Source organism: Eleutherodactylus coqui, chromosome 11, assembly GCF_035609145.1.
Source record: "Eleutherodactylus coqui strain aEleCoq1 chromosome 11, aEleCoq1.hap1, whole genome shotgun sequence".
Classification (NCBI taxonomy): domain Eukaryota; kingdom Metazoa; phylum Chordata; class Amphibia; order Anura; family Eleutherodactylidae; genus Eleutherodactylus; species Eleutherodactylus coqui.
In genome coordinates this window covers 50,333,951-50,354,609 of record NC_089847.1, presented here as the reverse complement: position 1 = coordinate 50,354,609, position 20,659 = coordinate 50,333,951, and the positions used below count along the sequence as shown (strand labels likewise).

Here is a 20,659-nt window from a genome sequence, read left to right as displayed (position 1 = left end):
CGGTAGCAAGCAAGAACTTCAAAATTACAAAGAAATTAATGAAAAAAAAAGGCCTAATTTATCCAAACTATCTAGCTGTAAAAGAGTCTATCGCCTGTAGCAACCAATCACACCTTTTTTTCATACTGCTCTGGTAAAACAAAAGCTATGCTATGACTGGTTGCTATGGACAACAAAGACAGTTTTACTGTTAGACAAGTTTGATAAATGAGTTTTTTGCTCATCTAGTGCTAATTACAATCATTAAAATGTGAGCTGTTTGAACGGAACACCCTGTACATTATCTTGGATATCTTGGGGTGGAATAAATAAAAATAAAAAAATACAAGTGCCAAGCCAGTAGTGTAATTTCAGATATGCATCATCCTCTCTTTATCACATACGTGGTATAATTTCTTTCCGATGCTTTATACACCCATATCCTGACTGAGCAAATCAGACAAATATTAAATGTCTACATGGCCAAATGCGCACCATGAGAACAAGCTACTGTCCACCTCCGACCTGTTCAAGTCCATTATTTTAGAATTTTTGGATCTGTGTTTAAGATCCCAATTATTACATACCTGTTTTGTAGGACCCGGGCTGTATCACGCTGACTTTTACTCCCCAGGGCATTAGTTCATGACGAAATGTGTCCATGACTCGACCCAGGGCGGCTTTGGAGGAGCCATAGGCAGCCAAAAATGGAAACGAGTGTTCTCCTATAAAATCAAAGATATTTGTAGTATAGTAATGTTATATGGTGGTATCTACTGACAGTATCAGACATCTAGTGTAAAAATCATTCAATCACTTCCGGTTGGTGTGAACAAAATCATTCTCTTTAGCTGCAGAATTTTCTTAAAGCAACCCTCCGGTCCTGGACAAACAAAGATGGCGTCATTGCTTCTCTAGCTACCTGATAACACAATACTTGGTGCTCTGATAGGCTGTGCCGCTCATGTGGGCAGCACTAACCAATCAAAGCAGCATCTAACGGTACCTTTACATTGCCCAATAGTCACCCAAATAATCGCTTAAAAGAAGGATTATGGGTGACTATTGGCCTTTGTACACACGGCCCCTGACAGGGCACTTAGGGAGAAATTGCTCCGTAGTTGCTTGTTGTTCCATTTCAGCTCACTGAGCTACATCTCAATCTTTGAGCAACTACCTGTTGAGTGGAAGATCTCTGGTCCATTCTAGCTCGATTCTCTGATCGACTATTGCTCCTTTGTAAAAGCGGTGCGGCCATCTTTGTTTGCCCAGGATTGCAGGGGTTACTTTAGTATTGAGCTATAGAGATGAGCGAGCATACTCGCTAAGGACAATTGCTCGATCGTCCTTAGTCGAGTATCTCCCTGCTCAAAAGAAAAGGTGCGGCTGCCGACGCGGGTGACAGGTGAGTTGCGGCGGGAGGAGAGAGATCTCCCCTCCGTTCCTCCTCGCTCTCCCCTGCCGCTCCCTGCCTGCCGCCGGCAGCCGAATCTTTTCTTCCGAGTGGGCAGGTACTCGCTGAGGGCAATGCTCGATCGAGTAATTGCCCTTAGTGAGTATGCTCGCTCATCTCTATTGAGCAATAAAAGAGTTAATAGAAACATATTTTGTAGAGTTGACCTGCTAACCTTTCAGCAACCACAGGATGGAGTCTATAAATTATGATCACTGGTTATCTTTAATTGGAACATTTAATTGCATTCACTTTTAATATTAGCAGCGGTTACACTTTCTTCTAACAAATTGCAATGATGCCAGATGCAATGCTGGGAAAATACAAGTTACTTATCAAAGTTCAACACTTGCATCACTAGGACTGATAGCAAAGTGACAGCATGAGTGAACGGGCAAAGACTCTGTTCCCGCTCTATAAGGATATGCTAGCAATGACTTGTTTGAATGGCATGGATTAGAAGGAATGATGACTAACAGCAGTAGGCAGCACCCGGCTTCTCAGATAGAAAACTATGCAAAGCACATAGTATATGCAGATTGTGGCTGACAGTCATACTTATTGATTGCACCAGCATTCTTTCTTCATACAATATTGAAAGATGTGGTATATTATTTTAATATCAGATGCTTGTGACCATATGGGATAAAAGCAGGTTTACTGTTATGCCGGGTTCACAGCAGGCGACACTAGTGCCATGTAGAATTTGTTTGCATTTATACAAGGGCACGTCTGTCCTCAGTGGACTCCATGGCAAGTAATTCACGTACAGTCAGTGTGAACCGGCTAATCCTGTAGGTCATGAAGAATGATGAGGACATAATTACCGGCAGGGCTGCTGATAGTCACGATCCGTCCTTTAGAGGAACGTAGCATGGGTAGTAGAGTTTTAGTCATTTCAAGTGTTCCAAAAAAGTTAACTTCCATGCAGCCTCTGTAAGTGGACATGAGTGACAGCTCGGCATCTCCAAAGTGAGCACAGTACCCGGCATTATTCACAAGCGCCCACAGCCCTAAACAGCAAGAAGAAGAAAGAAAACAAACCTTAAAATGGCAAAAACCACAAAGGTTAGAAGGATTAGGAACTAGCAGGCCGCAGTGTTTTTCCTTTACACCTGCTGGATAGAACTAGAATGTAAAAGCCGTCTGACACTGTGCCATACTAAGTAATTGAATAGGAAAACTATATTGAGTTATAGTACAAGGAGTGATTAATGAATCATTCTCTCAGGGAAGAAATGCTGAAAAACAAGTTAGCAGTCCTGTCCTTAGCCTACCTCCTTAAGAAACGTTTACTAATAACCTGGAACAGGGCACTGATAGAAATGTTTCTATTGTAATAGTTTTTAGTTTTTTTTTTAGAAATGTAGAACAAACTTTCTTTTGCATTCTGCATTAACAGCAGGTAATGGACGAATAAAGGACACAAGAAAACTATTATAAGCGTCAATAGAATTAGCACAAAGTACTAATCACTGTATTATCAAGTGTATCAGTCAGGTGCTGAAGGGATTGGGCTTATGGTTTCTTACACCTCGTGCCTTTGTCCCAGGACTGGCAGCATTGCAGACTATGCAACATTACATAGTTCCTTAAAGATTAGCAATATCAGGGAAGATAGGCCCAAGAGTATGACCCAGACTCTTCCAGGATCTACTGGATCTCCCTTCTTATTATACACTGAATGTCCACTTTGTTTGAGACTCTGACCCTTTCATGATTGCAGTGAGATAGTATTCCATGTGAATCCAAATTGGCATGGTGGTGCACAGTCAAGTAAACCGCAAGTGAATACAATACTGATGGCCAACTAACATATCAGAACATATGACCTTCTTCCCTGTAACTAATGAAAGCGGCCGTCATGCTTTGTCTTAGTATGTAGTAAGCAGCATGACACAACCAGTGTCAGGTGGAGGGCGTAATACATTCCCCCATGGGTTCTGCTGGGACTGACTACTTTAAAAGTAGAGGGGTGGGCAGTGTCCTGCTTCCTTCTTACTGATAACAGCAAGCACACACTCCATCGGATCACTGATGCCCCAGAATATCACCCACCTGCTTCACCATGCTGATGGGAGGATCAGAATTTGGCTTGAGCAGCATGAATTGATGAGTCCTTCCTAGACAGCTATTCAGAGTATATCGATGCCTGCATGTAATTTGCAGCAACTGCAAGAATTGAACCTGTCTACATGGGCCAATATTCCTGCAGAGTGATTTCAACACCTAATGAAATCTATGTCACGATGAATTGCTGCGGCTCTGAAAGCCAAAGAAAGTCCAATGTGCTATTAAATAAGTGTCTCTATTAAAGTAGCCATTCAGTATACATTTGTAATATATTAAACATACACATGCAGTATACACCATGGTATCTTATTACTGTAGTTGCCAATAGTCCAACATTTTTTAAATTCGCCTAATAATCCAAAATCTCTTAAAAAGTACCTGCATTTTCAGTCTGCAGCACTCATGCTCCGTTGGCCATTTTTGGCTCCTTCTGGCAGCTTAAGATGCCCCATATGGTGCAGACTAAAAATACAGATTCTCCTTCAGGCACTGTAAAGCATTTCATTTTGAGATTATCACGTTTGGTTGTTGGTCTTCCTGATTTTATTTCCCCTCCTCCTACTGCATACATCTTTAGAGGCCTTATTGGAACTCAGCCAAATTTTACTCTCCTACATGAGCTGCTCTACAGAGTGCAATGTCATAACAAAGTTGCAAAGATTTGCATACTATTTTCGATTTAGGACAGTGTTACTGTCTCCAGACCTGACCTGCTTATTGCTTTAGACCAGGGGTGGGCAATTAATTTTCCCATGGGGCCACATGAGAAATTGGAATGGTTTTAGAGGGCCAGACCAACAAATTCCCCGCTATGTCTTCGACCCGTCTCGTTATAGTTCGCCTGGAGAGGGGCACATTTGCGAATGCTTCTTTTTTCTCAGGACAAATTAGCGCTGCAGAGTCCACCAAACATTCTTTGACAAACTCCCCATCAGAGAATGGCTTACTGTTTCTTGCAATTTTGTAGGATACTACAAAGCAGGTCTTTACGGCTGCATCCCTGGATGAGTGAAGCTTTTTAATAAAATCCTTGCTGACTTTGCAGTTTTGCTAGCAAATCTTCAGATACCCGTGCCCGCTCTGCCTCCGTCAAGTTCTTGTATTTCTCTCCGTGTTTAGTCTCATAATGGCGATGCAAATTGTAATCTTTAAATACAGCTATCTGCTCTCCACAAACTAAACACACAGCTTTACCTTTGGTTTCAGTAAATAGATATTTAGAAGTCCATTCTTTGTTAAAAACTCGGCATTCTGCATCAATTTTTCTTTTTTTAATGTTAGCCGCCATATTTAAGGGTTAACAGCTAACCTCGGAAAATAGATTTTTTTAATACACAGTAGTATGCTCCTAGGAGAGGGCACAGAGAGCTGCCCCAAGAAGAGAGATTAAAAAGTGAATATTATTAGTATTATTATTCTAATTACAATGCAAAGGGAAAAGTCCTGACACTTACCAATGACGAGCGTGGAACGATTGTCCTGGCACTCCCCAAGGTCCGCAACGAGCATCCTGGCACTCAGAAGTTACAGTGGCATCACTTACTCAGCATCGGGAAGCAGTGAAACTACAAACTCCGAAGCCTTGTCCATTTTGTTAACTTATGTGCTGTTTAATAAAGTTATTCAAGCCTACGTCATTGGTAGAGGTGCTTGAATAAGTAAGGCCTGAATAACTATTAGCACAGCACAGAAGTGAACAAAATGGACAAGGCTTCGGAGTGCATAGTTTCGCTGCTTCCCGTTGCTGACACCGGACTCATTGGTGAGTCACCAGGACACTCTTTGCGGGCCGGTCCGAGCTATTCAGCGGGCCGGATGTGGCCCGCGGGCCGTGCTTTGCCCAGGTCTGCTTTAGACTGCCCCTGCTTTCATGTTAAAATCAACTTGTTGGAGTATATGTGAGAACTGTTTCTAACCTTTTTGCTGTCGGGGTTTTTGGATATTTGGCATCTCTGGTAGCCAAGATAGTTTTTACATTTTGAGGATAAGCCCCTTAAAAGTAGTGTACTCTGGCTAGTCTGGGTCATGACTAAAGCCACGATCCTAGTGTTGTTTTAAGACCCAGAGCTAGAGCACAGGCTAAAGTGAGAGCTGCAAGTACTGTATATGTATCTTCCACTTTAACCTACTCTAGCTGAAGCTGGATCTCACCTCTAGCTGTCATCTAGCCTGAGCTAGACCATTTTGTAGCAAGGACATATCAGATATTACCATGACTACTAAAGTGCAGATCAAAGATGTATGAGATATATCCTTGGCAGGAAAAGGGCTAAATTCATATTCTACTTTATTTTTTACAAATAAGGCATGTCCACCAATTCAGCCATTTTATTTATTACTCCACTGTATGTAAAGTGAGAAGTAAAGCAATTCTGCAATCATTTTAATTTTAAAAAAATCTATTTTTTGTGTCTATTTCTTGTGATTTATGTATCTCCATGGTAACAGACTACAAAGAATCTCTCTGTAGTCTGATCTACAGTGGCACCTCCATTGATCTGTCCCCTATATTACATTTACATATACTGGTAGGTTAGCAGGACGTAGGGAACAGATGGATGGTAATATTGCTGTATGATCAGACACAGGACAAGACTACATAGGATTTAGTTAGGACCATTTTCATCACTAACTTTTCATTTTTGATATATTAAATTAGAAGTCTCAATGAAAAAAAGGTTTCAGAGGTGGGCATTCCCTTTAAAAGTCCCTCATGCACTAAGCTATCCATCCATTGCTTCGCTTTGTAGATTCAAAACAAACTGGTCACACATATTCACAGCAATAGTTTGTTCTCAGAATCAGGCTTTATTCACACAAGTGTTTTATTGTGGCAATTCTGTCACGATTAAATGCTGGCCAAAAATCCTGACCATCTAATGCATTAGATTCCAATGCATCTATTCAGATAGGCGATTTTCCTGTGCGTAAGAACAGCCAGCCAGAAAAGATAGCGCATTCCGGCTGCCCGATTTTACACCGGCTGAAAAAGATAGTTCTAGACCTATTTTCTGTCCAGAATACGCCGGCCGGTCCTATAGACTCCTATGGGAGCCTATGAGAGCTGCTGGAAAAGGGAGGTGGAAGGATGTTCAGTAGCAGCTCTGCTAAACTCCCTCCCCATCACTGCCCTTTGCCGACTGCTTGCAAAGGGATGGGGCAAGAGATTATCACACTAGCTCCTGCTCCCTCCCATTGCCGTACAATGGCAAGGGGCGGAGAGGAGGAGGGAAGAATGATGACGTTTAGCAGAGCTGAAGTCTCTCTCCCCACTTGACGGTATTCCGGACTGCGGCATATACTCTCCGCATCCAGGCCGTCTGAACGGGCGCTTAAACGGGAGATGCCTCTTGTTCCTGCAATTTTTGTAACATATTGGATAACTTGTGTTAGAGAGCTAAGCCAGTCCCATGAGGTAGCGGAGCGGGTACACCTGGGCGAAAGCCCAGTCACAGAAATTTCTAATGTAGGGCATATACAATTTGCGACGTTATGGGCCAGGACCACATATTGATCAGTCCAATTTAGATGCTTTAAAACTAGTAATAGACCAATTCAAACGTGCACACAAAGCGGTCTCACCAGCGTGTTGTTGTCCAAATGAAGCTTACCTTATAAGTATGGGCAGTTTAGATCTAATAACTTTTTCAAAAAATGCCATTTGGGAATTGAGAACCACAATTCAGCTCTCAGCTTATTTAGCAAAAAAACTAACTTCAAACTTGTCTATGTGTGTGGCCTAACGTATTTCATGTATTGTCATGTAATTCATACATACCAGTATCAGCCGTTTTCTCCCTTATGATTTGATAGGCTCTCTTTATGTCTTCAGCTTTGGTCAAGTCCATCTGAATAATAGTTAACCTATCTGAGCATCTCTTTTTGAGATCCTTGGCACCTGGACTTTGAAGATCCAACACACTTGCAATCACTCTAAAGCCCATTTTATCCATTTTATGGGCAGCAGCTTTTCCAAAACCCGAATCACATCCTGGAAATAAAAAATAATCAGCATAAGAAATGGAAAAGAATTCTGTTATTTGGGTATTAAAGTTGTAGACTTTAGTATTAGAGTTTAGTAATATGCTTTATCGCAGATCTTGTCTTCACCTCAAGAATGAATTGGCACCACACTGAGGGTTGAGAAGGATGACAGGGACATGGCGATCAGAACTTAGCCTTGGTTTCTTTCTCAGTTCCTTGTTCCTGACATTTGGCTGGTTTCATATGACAGGAATATGGAAGTCGTTGGTTCCATAATATTGAACCCAATGTTGATACATGTTTGGTTCAGTAGATACGCGGGTGTTCCTAGGTCTTGTAGCCATTATATGGACATTATACTGCGCACATATTATTACCATCTGGTACCAGCATTGTTATAAAATAACCTAGTGAAGAACTTTATAATAGAGTTTCTATCTTTATAAAACTAAAGCATTTCCTATGAATACTGTAGTTTTTACTGGAAGTTTCTGAGACATTTCTGGAGATCTGTTGTGTCAGAGGGCATTAGCAAGTCTTGTAAATGTTATCTAGACATAACCTTGGCACATCTGACATACTTCCTACTATCCTGGGATCTGGAATGACATATCAAAGGCGTGGTCAGAAAAGTGAGCATGTTGGGGCATGGTTCATATGGATGGAGGTTAGCTATGTTCCCCTTCTACTATTTGGAAAGTACCGTATGTTTTGTCAATATTGCTGGGTCACACACTCAGGAGGGGTAAAAACAGCAGTGAATACTTCAACTTCCCACTGTGGCAGCCACATAGTTGGAGGCCATATGTTGGTAAATTGAAACCTACCCCTGCATTACTTTCAAACTGCTATTTGTACACAATGGATAGAACGATTATTGATTTAGTTTCGCATAAACCCTTAGGTTAATGAGTAATGGTGGGCTAATTTGAGACCCAACCAAAGACTCAATCCTGTTATGAGCAGTCTGGCACAACTGCCTCATCCATCTGAATGCATGGCGATGGCATTACCTTTGTTATAAAAGATATTAAATCATATTAGATGAGGTCTAATAGGTGAATGGGAACTTGACTTGTAATACCAAGCCAGGCCATTGCAGTGAGAAAAGAGCTGTCTGCTTCCTGCAGAAATCCGTTCAGTGCATGAGCACATCGGCCCGGTGAACAACTGATTTGCCAGGGTCCCAGACGCTTGCTGATTTACCAGTAGTAATCTATCCAAAAGATAGGCAATCAGAAGTTTACAAATGGAAAACCCTTTTGATATCAGCAGATTACATACATTCCTAGCAGAGGAAACCTTTGGGATCTAAAGGATATAAAACCATGGATATAATAAAATCTTAAAACATTCAGTTCATAATATAATTCTGGGAGTGGTTTTATATCCTTATGGCTGTAGGTTCAGGAATACATCGATGAAGAGGGCACAGAGATGATTGTTAAGAAAGGTAGCCTTCTGGTATGGATTGGAGAGTACAGTGTGTCCTGATCTCCAAGACGACCCACAATTCTCGTATTGAAAATCTGGGGGTGGGTAACGTTTCTCCTTGTGGAGAGATCACCAGAGAGAGCACCATGAGGGTATAAAGGAGCCTTATATAGGAATGCAATGCTCCCTGGAAAAAAAAACATGCAAATGAGTGATGGAATAAGTCTCCCTATACCCTAATGGTATTTTCTCCTGTGGTCTCTTCACATGGAGGAACAATAAACCCTGGATGCACATTAATGGCCTCTCACCTAGCCAAACAAATACTACAGTACACGGATAAGGGCAATAACCCCCCAAAACAGCTGTATTTTCATGGAATTTCTGGTTTGGCTCACATCCCTAGTCATGTTGCAGGGCCTTGTAAATGGTTGGGTATTGACTCATAGGGTGGCTACCATTTCAGAATTCGGCACTGTGGAGGATTATTCCTCAATCATTTGCAAAGCTTCATCATAAACCTGATTATTTCACTAGCAAATCCCATGGTCGGCAAGCCATTCCCAACATAAGCCTGAGGGGGAAACAGGCATTGGGCCAGCTGCATACCATAAGACCACTGTAAAGCACTGCAGAATATGATGGTGCTATTTATGAAGTGTTAACCCGGGCCTCGCCCCTACATAAGTTACATATCTGCCAAACCCATCCATAATGTCCCAACTAGAGATGAGCGAGCACGCTTGGATAAGGCAGTTATTCAAGCGAGTGATGCTCGCTTGAGTAACTGCCTTATCCGAGCGTGCTCGCTCATCTCTAGTCCTAACTTTCACTTATTCTCAAGTACATCACCTAACAAGTTATCAATGATTCAGGTTATCAATGCTAATGAAGGATTCAAACTATATTATTGCCATTAATCTCTGTTGAAGTCTATGAATATTTGTTTCCTTGTACTACATATGTTGCAATAACAAAGTGTTAGCAGTATGCATTATTGTATAGAGAAAGAACTTTACCTACGGTAGTTTTTTCTTTGAAGGGTCCGTTTAACTAGGGTCACAGAATGTGATATCTTCATTTATATGTCACACACCCTTTTGTCCTTAGTTATAAGAAAGATAGCAAAGAAAGAACTTGGAGACGTTAAGCGTGTTAGTTTACTTTTTACAAAACTAGTCCTAGAATAGGTGGCTTCCTGACTCCTGCAACTTGCTGCTGGTTTAGGGCCCATCTATAATATGAGGCCACTTTCTAATTTTTGGGTACCCAATCCTCCCCTCGTGATTACTATAAAAATAAGTCTGAATGAAACTCTGTTACTGCTTACTTAGTCGGGCATTTAAATACTGGGTGAGCTGGTTCTCTGCCGAATCACCCCGTTTTATGGGATGAGCGCATAATTTGGATTCCATCTGACAATCTAAAGTCTCATATCAGGAACTGCCAGCTCATTAATTGAACCATCCACAGGTGAAGGTTGGCAGAACGCTCTGTACTCTGTACAGGTGATGTGAAAATGCCTAAACAATTGAAGTACAGAGAGTTCTCTTGGCATGATAATTATAAATGTGGGCATCCCTCCCTTCCTGAAGAAATTGTATGGACTCCACCCCAAGCAGGTAAGATGAAGCCATATTAAATAAAGGCCTATATACTGTTACTGCCTGCGCTAGACTTTAGCTATTTCATTTATTTTATGTCTCCTTTCTTTTGCTTTGGCTTCCCAGTAACCATATGTACAGTAAATATGGAAGGCAAATTCTGCTATATTGTATGTAGTTAAAAGTTAAAAAATAAAGTGGTGTCTAATTAGTTTTTTATTTGTTAGTGATGAATACTGAGGACAAAGTTTTCTTCCTTGTTTTTGAGTGTTAAAAGTGAACATATTCGCAATATATTGTTTCTGGAAGACTGTTTGCAGTAGACTGCTAGAATTTAAATACGCACCACCAAGTTGATTAGGAGCCAAACACCTAGAATCAGGTATGTGAAAGGAAGAAGATAAGAATGGAGATACATACACTATATGCACAACAGATGTGCCATACTCAATTCAGACACAGGAGGCCCTACATGGTTAAAGGAAGTTATATCTGGAGTTCAGTTTGTGTGACATGATATGTATTCTTGCATCGTATGATCAGGAGACAAAACAAATTGGTTGAAGGCATCGGTTATCAAGACCCCCGTAGCACCCCCTTGCTTTTCTCTTCTTTCATGAAGTTTGTATCTATTTATACAGTTGAAAACATTGATTTAGTTTTGTCACACAAGTAGATTTTCAACTTGTTTGCTACTTTATCCAGGGAAACTATTTTTCCGTCTGCAATAATAAAATATAAAAAAATCTGCTCACCTCCCTCCCTCACTTCACTGCCAGTTTCGTTGAACAAGCCCCTCGTCCCTGCTCATCTTCACTTCCGGGTGCCGAGCAAAGATGTCCAACACATATGACCACTGCAGCTAATCACTGGCTAAAGGGAGCCAGGAAGATGGGTAGGGTATTAGTGTATCTTGACGCCACCAGGAATTCCTGGTGGAGTCAAGATTGACAGGGAGGTGACACCCCCTGATGCTGATTGGCTGCACAGCTTGTTAGGCAACAGGTGCTGGAAGGCCACTAAAGATTTCTTGAAAAGGGGGATACAGCAGCGGCTGCTGCTGCAGCCGCACACCCACATCTGCAAGAAAGTTTCTGAGCGGCGGACCTGGACGCCAAACCCGGCATCAGTGTAGAAGGGGTGCGCAGCGTCCGATTGCCAGTTGGGAGTGGGTGAGCGGCTCCCTCACGGAGCACATAAATGCAGCCACCGGACACAGAGCGGACAGCCGGCGGCCGGGACGCAGGGCTAAGGCGCCGGACGAGATACGAAGGGCTGAGGCGGCGGACGGGATACGGAGGGCTGAGGCAACGGATGGGATACGAAGGGCTGAGGCGGCAGACGCGTTGGACTGACGCCTCAAATATTGGCCGACACTGAGATGAGATGCTGCACTGTCTGCATACATTTTTCTGACGGCCGCGGATGGTTAGGCTGAGGGTTACAGTTCTTCTTAGGTTTAGATTATGAAATGTAAATGCTGGCATGTTACAGCGGTAACATGGCAGCATTTACAGGTAATAATGTAAGCCTAACAAGAACTGTAACCCTCAGCCAAATCCATCCACGGCTGGCAGAAATGTCTCCACAGGCTGCTAGGACCTTCCTAACGTGAGCCAATCGGGAGCTAGGGGTGTGATAGGGGCGTTCCTAGCTTCCGTAGGCGTCAAGATACACTAATACCGATGAGTAGACCCGAAGGCTAACTTCACACGGGCGAGTGTGATATCAGGCCGGGATTCACCACCAGATATTGCGCTAACCAACATGCAATATACACACGTATGTGAGACGTTTCATAACCGCCTCACATCATCTTGGGGAAGTAGCGATCATCCACCCCGGCTGCGGAAACCTCACATCTCATCACGCGGCGTGCACCTAGCACACGGTGCGATGCTGTCTCCAGTCAAATTGAAGACAATAGGAGTTGAAATGTGAGAGCACACCAAAAGGAAGGACATGCTGCGATTTGGAAAACACCATGCATGTGTATGACCCTCTTCTGTGCCGGCCTCACCACTTTTGGGGAAAGTGGTGGCAGGGGGCATGGCAGACAGGACTGACAAATTTTGTATGAATTTAGGTAAAACTCCTGGTGGGAACTAGCTGTATATTTCTATCAAGTCCCACAGGGCCGCACCTAACACCTGGAGAGGCTCATGGCGTGCTGAGGGAATTGCCAGGCTTAGTGAATTTCACCCTATGATTTAGAGCACCGGCTGCTCAAAACGCGTCAGAAAACTTGCATGCATTTTTATGCATCTGTTTCAATAAAGCTCCGTTTTTATTGGAACGACTACAAAGCTGGATTTCCTTCTGTCTTCACCAACCTAATAGAGCTCAGTGAATCTCTACTCCGTGTGAAAAATACTCCTAATTCATAACAATATAGGAACACATTCTGTACTGTCTCAGTGGCAGTAGATTAATGATATGGTAGAAGTCGGTTTTACTTTAATGTGTTATAATTATTATGTACATCGTACGTTATGTTAAAAAAGTTAATGCCATTTAATTGCTACATTCCAGCCTGCTATTAAGTAATTTTGAGAGATTTTGGGACGTCTTCTCCGTTCTCTCGACACTGAATACGAGATCAGATGTTTTGTAGGAGATTTTATTATGAACTGCAGTGACTTTCCCAGATAGATTAGCCTATCATTTATCATAATTCATTCACACTCCCAGGATATACAGCGTAGAACTGTCATCACAACTCAATGTTCTCCATCTAGTGTTTATATGCACAAATATAATTAGTGCAGCAACACAATGTACTGTATGTAATAAGGTAATAATATTGTGATTAGTACAGGGTTGTTACAGGATTAGAAAAACATGGCTTCTTACTTCCGGAAACAACAGTACACCTGTCCATGCCTTTTGCATGCTTCTGGAATAGTACAACGGCAGGTCTGGTGGCTCCTATTAGCCCCCCGGCTGCCTTTACAACCCGTCGCCTCTTTGCCATTGTGCTACATGGGAACTGAGCTGGTGACAGAGGGAGCCCCTCCCTCATTCTAACTGCTGAGATTCCACAGTTGCTTTTGACCATGGCATCTGAGGTGTTAGACGGCCAGAATCAGATCTCTGATCCCCGCTGTTGTAGATGGTTTTCAGCTGTATAACAAAAAATAAATATGTAGTTAGCCAACAGAACACAGACTTCATGGAAAAGGAGAAAGTCTTTTGGTTTGTTCATCACATGTGAACATGTACAACGTCTTGGCTCAAATGAAGCCTTGTCAAGCACAAACATCATGTGACAGGCAGCATATATAGCATAATCAATTAAAGGGGTTAAACCAGGATTATAAATTCTCCTATCCACAGTATAGGGGATTATTTGCTCATCAGTGGTTGTCTCAGTGATGAGACCCCTTGACGATCTCAAGAACCGTTGTCTCATATCCTGTCACTGCGGGGGTCCCTTCTCCTCCTACTGTGACGTCAGAATGAATGGAGCACAGGCTGAGCATGTGTGGTCGGTGCTCTATTTATTTCAGTAGGGCTTTCAGATATACTTGAGCACTTGCTACTCTGATATTTCCGCAGTCCCGTTGAAAGTGAATTGAGCGTCAGCATATCTGTGTGATCCATTCAATCTCCTCCTCACCGCGGGAAGGGAGTGCAGTAACCCCACAGTGAGGAGAAAGGAGGACACAAGCCCCGTTCTCGAGATTGGCGTGGGTCTTAACAGCGAGACCCCAAACTAATCATCAAGTTATTCCTTATCCGGCAGATAGGGGATAACTTGTGATCCTCGTACAACCACTTTTGTCTCTTACAACAAGGGGCGAATTTGGCCACTTTATTAAAATCACAACTGGATCGCCGAAGTGGTTGTTGGCTGAATCCCATTCTGGGTCTCTATTCTGCCGTCAATTGCTGATGGTATAGCACACGTCTGATCTTCCTGTCTGGCAGTACATTCAGAACACATGTACTGGAATGAGTATTTTACACCTATGACCACCCTTATAATGGATGGAGCTTTGTATCTGACAAAATAGAGCAATAAATCTCCTGCAGGGACAATAGGCATAAATAATCTAATTATGCGTAATTGGATTGCAAATTACACCTTCATATAAATTCTGTTATCTGTAGCATCAACATTACTCACTGAGCAATGTTATACACGAGCTGCAGCCGTTAGTAAGGAAAGGAATAGAGAGGGCCTTTGGTAAGGAGGGCAGGGGCGTAACTATAGAGGATACAGGGGATGCAGTTGTGCCCCGGGCTCAGGAGCCTTAGGGACCCAGAAGGCCTCTCTTCTCCATTTAGGGAGCCCAGTACTATGAATAAAGCATTATAGTTGAGGGCCCTGTTACAGGTTTGCATTGGGGCCCAGGAGTTTCAAGTTACGCCTCTGAAGGAGGGTGATAGACAGCTGCAACGTAGAAGCAAGTTATTGGATTCCGTACGCAGCAGCAATTATATCGCCAGTTCCTAGACAGAATACTTCTTGGTGAGGAGCCAAAAATGATCAACAAACACAGCAGGTTGGCGGCGAGCCATCCTACCATTCCTGGCTGAATCAGAATTTACACTCTGCGCTTTCAGACATTTGTAAGACCTTGTTACGGCATGTTAGCTAACATTATCCCATGCTGTCACAGTATACTGACGGCAAGAGATCTCTCTAGGAGGACAGTACACTGTACCAGTAGGGCGGCTCGTACTGAGTCAGTCATTGTATAGTCCAGATTTAGATAAGACTGGGCCATGGTTTCATTTACACAGGCAACCAACACAACAATTAAAGTGTTAATTACACAGAGCGATTACCTTAAGGGGGGGGGGGGTTAAACAATGAGCTCTCAATGATTTCTTTGTGCAAATGAGATAACGACTGGATACAATTCTGTCATTACAATACTTAATGGAGCACAAAGAAAGAGTGAGTAGTGGATTTGGATACAATTTCCTCCTATCAAAATAGCTTTGACACCGTTTTTGGAATACTGGGCAAGTCTCTACTTCACATCGTGTCATAGCTTACAGATATACACAAATATTTTGTAACAAAAATGGCGCTAGTTATAAATCTGCACAAACATTGTGTTTAACCAAACTCCCATGACGCATCATTTTCTTAAAGGGTTGTACCAGGATCCCATGATTAATCCAAATGCATAGGATAGGGGATAACTTGCTGATCAGTGGGGATCTCACTATGTAGAACCCTAGCAATCTCAAGAACAAGCGTCCCATGTCTTCTTCTGCCTGTCATTGGAGGGTCGCTTCACCCCTCTGCAGTGATGTTACAATTAATGGAGTCAAACATGCTCAGGAACTGCTCCATTCATTTCAATGGGGCTGATGGAAATACCCAAGCTCTTGAAAGTTCCATTTAAAGCGAATGTGGTGGCAGCACACTTGTGCAACCAGCACTTCATTCAGTCTCCTCCTCAATGCGGGGGGTACAGTAAGCCCACAGTGAGGATGACCATCGACATGGGACTTCCAGTCTTGGGATTGGTGGATTTCTCAGCAGTGGGAACGCCACTGTTCAGCAAGTTATTTCCTATCCTGCCGATAAGGGATAATGTATGATTCTGGTACAACACCTTTAAATCTGTTATGCAAGTTGCAGAGCAAGAGTAAAGGTAGTGCAAGTCATAAAAAAAAATTGGCAGCCATTTTTATAATGCAATTTACTCCACTTTTCTGCAGCAATTCTTTGAATAAAGGTTCATTCACTGGCAGATAGGCCGTCATAGCCTCCAGCATTGTACATGGAAGAATGACTGCCGTTAGAACATAGTTCAATAAGCCTTTGGTCAACAATGACTCAGAATTTCCTCTTGCACTGAGAGCCATGTGCATTGCAGACGTTCTACATACTTTTAATGCTTAGGAGATGCTAGAACAAACATTTCATGAGTGTTCACTACTCCCAAACTATTTTTGCCACCTGTAGAGGCAACATATGCACCCCATCATTCCTTGGGTTGGAACGATTTTCCTTCACAATCTTCTATAGTTCTTTAAATGGGTTTTCACGCAAATACTAATACTCAGGATAGGTCATCAATGGTCAGTCGGCTGCGGTACAACGCTTGGCACCCTGGACGATCAACTGATTGGATGCCTGCAGTCTGCATCAGAATCATAGGGTCGGAGCAGAAGCAGATGCTCCACCCCCTGTGTATAGGCCGGCGCTGGTAAATGCAGGCTGGGGGCTTCTTAAATTCAATACCAGCTGTATCTCCAATTACAAGAGCCGTCCACTACACAGGGTTCAGTGCCGTCTGCTTCCACTTTGACTTCTGTGTATTGTGGTCCTGACAGTAGGAACCCGATTAGCAGATGAACTGGGGTGCCGAGCGTCTGCCGCAAGCTTCTGTGTGCAATAACTTTTAAATTTTTCCGTCAATATAGTTGTTCCAGGGCTCATTTTTTGCGGGACGTCCTGTAGTTTGCATTGGTAGCATTTTGGAATAAATATGACTTTTTGGTTGCTTTTTATTGCATTTCTTCTTGAAGACGTGGTGACCAAAAAAAGCTAATTTCTGACGTTCTTTATTTTGTTTTTCTGCCGATGTTCATCGTGCGGGGTAAATAATGCATTACTTTGATAGATCGGACTTTTACAGACCCACGGGGATGGCTTGATAGGCATTCTGCCAAAACAGCCCTGAGGTCTTTCAGAAGGCCCCCAGCTGCCATGACACCCAGACGGCTCTCTGCGATCTCCTTGCAGGGGGCCGTATAGAACCCACGAACATCGTTCGTGGGATTGAAATGCCGCTGTCAGAATTGACAAGAGCATTTAAATGGTTCTTAGCTCTGCTCAGCAGCGTGCGTGAGCGGGGCTATTGCAGTGGGTGTTGGCTGTAATAAACAGCTGGCACCCGTGCTGTATGAAGGGAGGTCACCCTGTGATCTTCCTTCATACATACCCTGACCCCGCAGGAAGTAACTGTACGTCCTATAGTGGGAAGGGGTTAATAGACTATAAGCCTCCGTGGTGCACTACATGTATCAATGGGACTGGCACCCTTTCCATAAGCACCCGTGCAATGCTCCTCCATATAGCAACGTGCCTGTCTGCGTTCTGTTGGGAAGTGGTGCTATACCTGCCCTTGTGTATCTCTATATCAGTATACCATTAATCTGGCTGCTGGCAGTCATTTAATATACTGTATACGATTTCAATCAATAGTCATCAACAAGAAATCAACTAAACAAGCTAAAGCTTCTCCTCCATACAGTTAGCTGGGCAATGGATGTAGGCCGATTACAGATGCAGCAGGGTGGACAGACATTATGGAAGTAAATCATCTCCTATCCCAATGCAGCCGAACGACTTCTTGTTTGAGCGAGCAGTGATGTATCTGCCTGTATAAACAGGCTGCCCGAGCGAACTCGGATATCGCGCACTTGTTCAAACACTATAATGTTTGCTGTAAACGACCCTTAGAGTAGCATTAAGGCCTCATGTCCACTTGTACGCAGGGATACCACTGGTGAATCCCGCAGTGGAATCCGTGTGTGCCCGCGGCTATGGAGAGAGAAAATACATTTTTCTTACCTCTCTGGACGCTGCGGGGCCCTCCTCTGTGCAGCCCGATCTTTTTTTTTCTGGCCGGCGGATGTGCTCGGCACGCCGGCAGCGTGCCGTGCATGCACCGTGCACAGCTTTTTTTTTTTAAACCTCCTGCTCTCCCGCGTATCCGCAGCACAGCACAAGACAGCTGCAGCTATGCCAGGGAAATGGACGGCTTCAATGGAAGCCGCGGGAGCTGTCCATGCAGCAGAAAAATGGAGTAAGCTGCGATTTCTTTCCATGCATGTGACCCGCACGCCGGGAAGAAATCCCATCCGCATGCTTTTAGCTGCCCTATGGATGCTAATGCCTCTCTATGTGCAGCAAGATGCACGGATCTCCCTTGCGGGGGCCACGCGCGGATTTTATTTCAAAAATACACATGTTGACATTGGGTCTTAGTAATGCTGCGTGTAGAAGTTAGGATTTTCGTTCAAAAAAATCGTTCAAACGAATAGAAATGAGCGATAATCGTTTTGTTTGAAACACAGCCAATGATGAACGAGAATCATACAGTTTTCGTTTGTCGTTAAGTTTCAGCTAAAATAAAAATAATCGTTGGCAGGTTCACTTATCGTTGCATTTAAACACTCCCCGCTCGTAGGAATGTGTAACACGGAACGAGAAGTGAATGACTCTCAACAATGATCTGCCAGTATAAACAGGCTGCAGGCAATCAATTACATTGCCTTACGCAGTTCTGCTCACATAAGTGTGTCGAAATTGCGTAAATAAGGAAGATGGAACAATACCTCTGCAGCCTAATACCCAAGCGCAAAAAAGAATGCAGCATGTTCTATTTTGCTTTTTGTACACACATGTGAGAGCCCATTATTCTCTATGGGCGTGTATAATCATGTGCACATATGCAGTCACATTGCGTATGGGCAACATGTATACAGATCATTGCGAGGCCACGGCTAGGGCAATATAAAAAACAAAAAAATTAAAAATTAAATTAAAACAGGTGGACTGCTCATTACAGTGTGCGTAAGATAAACTGTCTTATTAAATTAAACTGTACACTTTGGTTACTCTGTCTGCTGCATCATATCCTTAATCCTACATTGCTACACCTCCCTCCATGACATATTGCCTCATTGGGGGTCTCCAGATTCCTTTGTAGTGCCCCATGTGGTGGATAGGTGACTATGCATGTGTAAAACTATCTTCATTGTTTTATGAGAATATGAAACATTCGCCTTTTTCATCAACTCATGCATGGTGTCTTCCTTTCTGATTAGAATAGAAAGATACCCCAACATTCTCCCAATAGGTGCTAGCTACACTTCCAGAACTCTAACGTATCAGACCTTTATGGCATATACTTCTGATATGCCATAAATGTCTCACATGGTAATAACCCTTTAATTTTTCTTGCTGCCCGTGGGATGGCTTCCCTCTGTATGCCTTTGAGCACTACCCTATCCTGGATTAGAAATGTTGCAACTAGACCATTAGGAAGCCTGATGAGCTAAACAGAAGACAGAACATTTTTCAGAGATTTGCAAAAAGGCCCCAAACCAATTTATTAGTATATAATCGTAAAATCATATTAATGGACAATACCACTAAAAGGTTTCCTGCAGTTTTCTGTGCAGGGAGAGGCGCTGTCCCAGGAAACAGCATGTTAGTTGTCAGGTCTCTGCAAACAAAACCTTGCACGGAGCAGGGTTCAGGGAAGGCAAATGATAACTTTGGCCCAGTCTGTATAGATTTTCAGGGTTTTGACTTCACAGCCAGAGCTCTCACTCTCCATACAACTCCAGTGGGGAGCATAAAAAGTCTTGGCTCACTAAACTTAATAGTCCAGCCTTGCATCTATTGAACTGTTCTTTATTTTATAATATAGTGAATTTTTGTTTTAGTGCCAGTTACGAAAATAAAAGTCTATGCTCCAGAGACAGATAACAGTTATGTAAGAGTTACTGGGATCGTTTTGGAATAATGCCTTTCACTATTAAAAAACAGACGACTGAGATTTCATCTGGTGTACGGATACATAAGGGGCACATAAAGTAAGGACAGATGAACATGTCACTGCCAATATTCATGTCACCTTTTCCTATTGATGTTTGGGCAGTCTCATGGAACAGGTCTTGCCCTAAGCATTGGTTGTGTAAAAGGGTCATCTATTCTAGATAATCTTTTTAGACTTTTTGCCACTAGGACATAGCATAAAAGTCTGATAGAAGAGGCCCCACTTCTGCCAGAGAACAACCTCTGTTACGCAGTGGGGGTGGACCACTGTGCCACTGACCGATTTTGCTTTGGGTTGTTTTGGAGGGCAGCAGCTAGAGGACCTCTGGTTTTCACATTTTAATCTCTTTTTGAGGAATCAGGTCTTAGCTGCAGGGACCTTTAGGCCGCTACCCAAGAGTAGTCCCAGACGAAGAGAAGGGCGAGGTGAGGCACCTCCTTCTGCAAGACAAGGCGGCCAGATGCATTCGATGAAGAGTGAATGGAGAGGTGGCCATGGCCGTGTGTAACTCTCTACATTGGTCTATGGGAGTTAGAGAAACAGCTGAGCTGCTAGAATGTTCTTCCACACTCAGAAGCACCGATTCCTTCCTC

General features: G+C 43.1%; 1 protein-coding gene across 1 annotated transcript in view; it reads right to left on the bottom strand.

Moving 5' to 3' along the window:
• HSD11B2 (hydroxysteroid 11-beta dehydrogenase 2) overlaps positions 1-20,659 on the bottom strand; it is a 40,373-nt gene that overhangs the window by 10,421 nt on the left and 9,293 nt on the right. The window contains exons 2-4 of the mRNA XM_066584059.1: positions 7,284-7,496; positions 2,260-2,445; positions 567-704 (exon numbers count right to left, since the gene is read on the bottom strand). Coding sequence (XP_066440156.1) covers positions 567-704; positions 2,260-2,445; positions 7,284-7,496 — 537 coding nt within the window. The remainder of the gene's footprint in view (positions 1-566; positions 705-2,259; positions 2,446-7,283; positions 7,497-20,659) is intronic.